Raw genomic sequence first — 6168 nt, 5'->3', positions numbered from 1 at the left:
CATGTTTGTGTCATGCTTTATGCGTGTTTGCTGCGCGTTGCGCAATAATGCATTCTTCTCGCAGCTGTATCGCAGCAGCACTGCCCATGCGCGGCGCTCTTGTTTTGTGATCTTATGGAGCAGGATTGCCATATTGGCGAATTCATCGCCAAAATCCAGAAATCTGGCCATTTTTTAAGACGTTTGGCTTCATATTTATGGTTTGGCGATTTGGCTCTTTTTTAGCGCTTTTTGAGAACTGATTTGGCTAAATCAATTGCTTTTGGTGATTGATCAATATGTGACTTTCTATGCAATGTTTAGCAAAAGTGTTTGGCAACACTTGATAGCTCAGTTCATGCTTGTCGTATAGCTGCCAGAGGTGTACAGGAGCCGTAGTTTTGGAGTATTTAGGACCCGGAGTCTCGGTGTTACGTTCAATGTTCAAAACCTTATTAGATCATTGTTTTCTCGATTCAAAATCGGAAGTCGATGTCTAAGTAACTTCGAGTCATAGCAGGGAAAACAAATTATTTCCTTTGTTTTGAGCATTTAAAGAGAATATAGTTTCGGGAGCGAGTTTGCTTTTTTGTACCAAAGACAGGCAAAACACAACAATACCATAGAGTTGAGCATTACAACAATATATTTTACATATTTACAAGTAGTTTAACAGTCAAACGTTTTCGGCTTAACTTAAGCCCTCATCAGGAATCTGAAAATATGTATAAATTGCAATAAATTTAAACTTTTTGAAAGTAACTATCACTAACTGACTATAAGCATCAAGAAACACGCAACGATTATAAGCAATAGTGTGGAAAACAGACAGACGGAAAACAAATTAACTAGAAAAGAATTTGCACCACAGGGTGTGTGATACATCTAATAAATGTTGAGGAGAATGGATGCGCCTCCCACAAATAATTGTTTGTTTAAATTTGGATTACAGCGTTTATGTTGAGATTTATGAGTAACTGAAAGTAACTAGTAACTGTAACTAGTAACTGTAACCAGTTACATTTTTGAAATCGGTAACTGTAACGGTAACTCAGTTACTATTTTGGCCAAGTAACTGTAACTGTAACTCAGTTACTTTTGAAAGTAACTTTGCCCACCTCTGAATATAACCGAAGATGGACAAGTTTGTCTTGCAAATTTTAATGTTTCTGCTATGTAAAAGTGATAAAAAGCAGAAACAAATAATTGTAATCTTTGCACTGTTAGCGCCTGACTTTACGAACAAAATAGCTTAAATGCAAAATTCAAGCTGCACTGGTTCGACTCTCGAGGTGTGCACTTGACCAACCCATTTCAAGGACTGCTCGCCATTCAGCGAAATAGTTTACTGACGACAACGCTTTAACAGTTGGCAACTTCATTTTGTCAACCTCTGTGAGCAGGCCTGCGTATGCCATGCAAAGTCTTTACAAGTAGGCTATGTGTAACTGCCAAAATTAAACTATCAAAAAAGTTCTCTAAGTCCAAGGATAATCGTTTTCATAATCACTAATTTGTATTGCAAAATCGTTGCAAATAATATCAAACAGAAGCTGATGCAGCTTTAAAAAAAATGCAACCAAAGGCTACAATGGCATTGGTATATTGCAGGATAGTGTGAGTGAATCACTGCATGAATTGAGTAGAAAAACGAAAGTGAGCTTTCTAAAGTTTTTCTCAGTTTGAACTCAAGCCTTGGTCTACATCAGAATTTAATCAATTCACTATTTTCAGTGCAATTATAATGCAATCACAATTGCACTATCAAAATTTTTAATTAAATTACGATTAACATTGCATTAAAATTTTAAAATTACCATTAGGCTACTTCCAAATGTAACAAATTAAATGTTTCAATATTTATGTTTATCGATAATTTGTTAAAGTTTGATTTTATCAAAGACAAGTAGAATTGCATTTGATGAAGAAGATGTTACAATATAGAAGTTCCTTTTGAATCCCAACTAGCGGCTCAAGAAAAGTACTGATATCATCACGAATAGTCATGATGCAGGAAACTTACCAAATACCATTGTATTTTGGACCAATTTTTTTTAAAGTTCAATACACAAAAACAAAAAGTCTTAACCACAATTCCATGAAAATGTGTAATTAATTACATCAATTACAATTCAAGTCTGGTCTACACATCTTCTCCTTATTAAAGCAAACACACTTAAAACGTCATCAATAAGCAAATTTCTGAAATCTTTCCGTCGCCGTAAGATATAATTTTGTTTGCATTTAATTTTCAATCAAACTATATGCTGTATTGTAACTTCAACATAAATCTACTTTTGATTAGACGATCATAGTCAAATACAAAGTGTGCGTCTTAAAAGAGAAACATCATTGAAACCAAAAATAAGCATAACAGCGACCAAAAAGGTAAAAATTTTCAAGATATTCTTTGAGGCAAGTTCCGACCATCTATTGATTCTTTGCTTGTACGGACCTCACATTCGCGCTTCACATTCCTTCTTAGATCTTTTCATTTGACAACTATCATGGTCTCATTGTTTTTACGGACCACCTACTTTCAGCACCACACAAGGACAACGAACAAGTCGTTGATTATTATGTTACGAAATGTGTTAAGAAATGTAATATTAATGTAATATTATGTGTTAAGAAAAATATTAAAAAATGTATTAATTAATGTACATGTGTTAAGAAATGTAAATAAGCAATGAATATAAGAATACTCCCAATAATTTTTATTGTTTAAGTCGGGATAGACTACATAAGGTCGTCTCTGTTTGCATTTGTCACCAGCTTATTTGCAGTTTGTAGAAACAATGTAAACGATCACAAACGGTTTATTGTTCTGGAAATGTTCAATCTGAACATTTCCATACACGCATGATGATGATTTACACAATTCACACGCAAAAAGTATTTAACAGTTTGAGTATGCGAAGTCGTCTGACAGCAAATATACTTCTAATGTCTTGTGATAATCAATTGTCCCTTGCAGTTTTATTGGTATGGTTTAAATACTAGAATCAAAGTTCAATCCTTCTCCATCAAAGATGGAGCCCGATTTTTTGGTACCAGAGAAATCAGTCCCAGTAAAGTCAGAAGCTCCAAAGTCACATCCTTGAAATGTAGATCCACTGAAATCGGCTCCAGAAAAGTCCGATTCACGAAATGAGGAACCGATGAAAGTGCATCCTGAAAAATCTGTTTCAGTGAAAATTCCGTTTCTGAAATCTGATCCCCGAATTGTTGATCCACTGAAGCGGGCTTTTGAAAATCGGGAGTTTCGAAATGACGATCCTGAGAACTTGCCTCCAGAAAAATCAGATTCAGAAAATTCCGAAGCTGTCAACGTGCTTCCAATAAAATTCCCTCCTCTGACATCGGCACTACTGAAGTCTCCCCTGACAATATTCGAACCATCGATGTTGATACCTCGTAAGTCTGCTCCATTAAATCGTTCATCGACTAGACTTTTACCAATAATATCTTCCCCTCTTTTTTCCTGATTAGCATAAGCTGAAATACACAAAATAAGTTCAAACATGGCCACCTGGAGATGCGACCTGATGTGTCACATTTTGCAGATTTTGATTACAGCTACTGCTAGTGTTTGACTGACATTTTTTTAGATGTTTTTACTTTTTGCGGGTTCCTAATGACATAAAACTTTTTTGTTGCCTTGGAGAAGCAATAGCAAATGAGAAAAGGTAAGTTGAAAAACGCAAAATCAGACTGTTATTGAAAATTAACAGTCTGACTAAAATTTTCGAAATCAAACTTTCTTTGTTTTTTAACATGTGAGGATGTTAAAACCTATTGTGTCATCTGGGGAAAAAAATAAAGAAAGCGTAAAAATCTAATTTTTAGAAAAATTTATTTAAACGTTCCCCCAAAGTTAGAAAAACCTGAAAATTTCTGCAAAATGTGACAAATCAGGCCGTATCTTTAGGTGGCTATGGTTCAAAGGATCAGCATCATTAATGCGTGGGATGTTTACATGTAGCCTAGTGTCACAGGTCAGATGAAGGAATCTTTGAAATGAAATACTTGAACATGATGCAATGCATTCAAAAACGCTTAAGCAGTATAAGCTACGCCCAATAAATAGCCTTATAAAGTTTTCAGTCAGTTTAGTTTCAATAGATTATTATTGAAAAGAATTATTTCTTACGTCCATTTCCATTTCCATAGGACGCAATGCTCACGAGAACGATTAGAATTGTCATGAAAGTCATTTTGTCGGATGTCTAGTTTTTCAAAAAAATTTCGCAAGTCACAAGTTTGCTGGCACAATCTGCACAGATATGTTGGTGAATACAACGAAAAGTACAAGTACAAGTGAGTACAAGTACAACGAAACAGAACCCACTGCACAGAAACTAAACTGATTGTACCATTTGTAAATGTTTTTAACTTGCTGTGTCATCTACACCTGCTGTGTTTCGTGTAGCATGGAAATCTTTGCAATGTTTGATAGCCTACCTTGAATAACAATTAATTAAAAATATGGCAGACATTGAAACTCAATGGTATTGCAAGATATTATTTTGTGTTTCTGTCATTTTTTTTATCAGTATTGAGAACAACAGCAAGTTTCACTAATTGCTTTGGCTAAAAGTTATATTTTTTACTTTTTTGTTAATATTCTTGATAACGAAAACTAAGCTTTTTTTTCCATAAACAAAGTTTTAACAATGATCATTAATTCGCAACATCAAAGTGGGTGGAAGTCAACATATCGCTCAGAAACACCATTTTCGCAAATTCATGCTAGGTGGGAAATGGGCAATATAGTTACAACCACTAGGCCTAACTGAGCAACCGCGTGCTAATAATTTTGCTTGGGTACGGATTTGACCTACTGCAGAAGTAAGCTGCTCCCTGTTCTTAGCGTCAAATTTTTAGCTCAGATATCACTTTCGCCATGAATGAATATTTCTCAAATATTTTAAATTCTTTTTTTTAAATTACTGTTTGTGAATTCAAACGAGTTTCACTTTTTTCTAACCTTAGTTAAATCTTGCTCAGTTTCTAATTTTTAAGCGCATACCTCGATAAGCTAATTTGTTCAAGAAAACCAGGATATCCCTGAAGAAAACATTCTATTTTTACATTGCTTTAACGTTGCTAGACATTAATGTTTCGCTTAGATTTAAAAGATGTATCTCTCATATCGCTTAAAGTTGAAATGCTCGAGTGTGAACAACTCAAGTTTGAAATTGAATAAAATAAACACAACCAGGTTTACAGCTGTGTGGCCACCTCCAGTCGTACATGAGCGAATACAATGCAACTTGTATTTGGATTGACTTACAAAATTTGCATCTTTTGCGATTTTTACCACATATGTATGCGATGCTACTGAATAAAGATGTAAACTTCCGAGAATTATACAAGCTATTCTTAACACAAGTTTCGTATTATTTTCTTGTAAAAAGGCATAAACCGGCCATCTCTTGTGTAAGCTGTAGTTTGTTTCAAGAAAAATAGCCGAAATTGGACATCTTCCATTTTTTCAGCTAGCACAATTTGCCGTTGGTCTGGCAAACTTTACTTTGTCAATAACTGAACTGAATGGCATACGTTTCCACCTCGTGTCGCTTTTATAGGTTTGTGTCAAACTTTTTTTTCTTTGATGATTTCCATAAGTGATTGCTTCTTCATTTAGCAACGCGATGCTTTTAAACTTTTTATATCACCGAGTGCGGTACTTTTCTCCAGCATATGACAGAATTTTTCACTTGCTTTAGTCAATGACATCACGTGTACAATTTCAGAAATTGCAAGATTTGTCAAGAAAGGGATGTCGGTATCAAATTCACATAGATAGGCTATGATTGTATTGCAATATTTAAATTTTATTTTAAAATAAAATTTAGTTGTGATTAAATCCAAGGTATTTGAATTCTAATTTCATGATTGCCATGCCAATCGTAGATAATTGGCGAAACATTTTAACCCTGTGCTGCACGAATAGGTAAGTATGAACTTGGTCAACAAAGTGACAACAAACGAAAACAAATATATTTTTAAAGAATATGACAAATAAAAAATTGTTAATTTGGCTGGCTGTATGAAAAAGCAGATAATTTTAAATATAAAAAATTCACACTTTTAATCGTTAAAAAAGTTTAATTTCATTCCACTGACAATTCATTTTAGGCAGTGGATAAGTGTATTTTTATTGCCCCTTGTTGCTGGCTATTA

At 34.3% G+C, this 6168-nt stretch overlaps 1 protein-coding gene across 1 annotated transcript; it reads right to left on the bottom strand.

The window, feature by feature from the left end:
* Positions 1-607: 607 nt before the first annotated feature.
* On the bottom strand, positions 608-4257 carry LOC145785549 (uncharacterized). Its single transcript, XM_082597209.1, has 2 exons — positions 4133-4257; positions 608-3477 (listed from the first exon to the last, which is right to left on the bottom strand). The coding sequence occupies exons 1-2, from the start codon at positions 4194-4196 to the stop codon at positions 2972-2974; spliced, it is 570 nt and encodes a 189-aa protein (XP_082453335.1). The 5' UTR covers positions 4197-4257; the 3' UTR covers positions 608-2971.
* Between the last annotated feature and the right edge of the window lie 1911 nt (positions 4258-6168).

Source organism: Aplidium turbinatum, chromosome 16, assembly GCF_918807975.1.
Source record: "Aplidium turbinatum chromosome 16, kaAplTurb1.1, whole genome shotgun sequence".
Taxonomy (NCBI): domain Eukaryota; kingdom Metazoa; phylum Chordata; class Ascidiacea; order Aplousobranchia; family Polyclinidae; genus Aplidium; species Aplidium turbinatum.
Note: the sequence above shows the minus strand (reverse complement) of the source record. Positions and strands in the feature narration are given on the sequence as shown.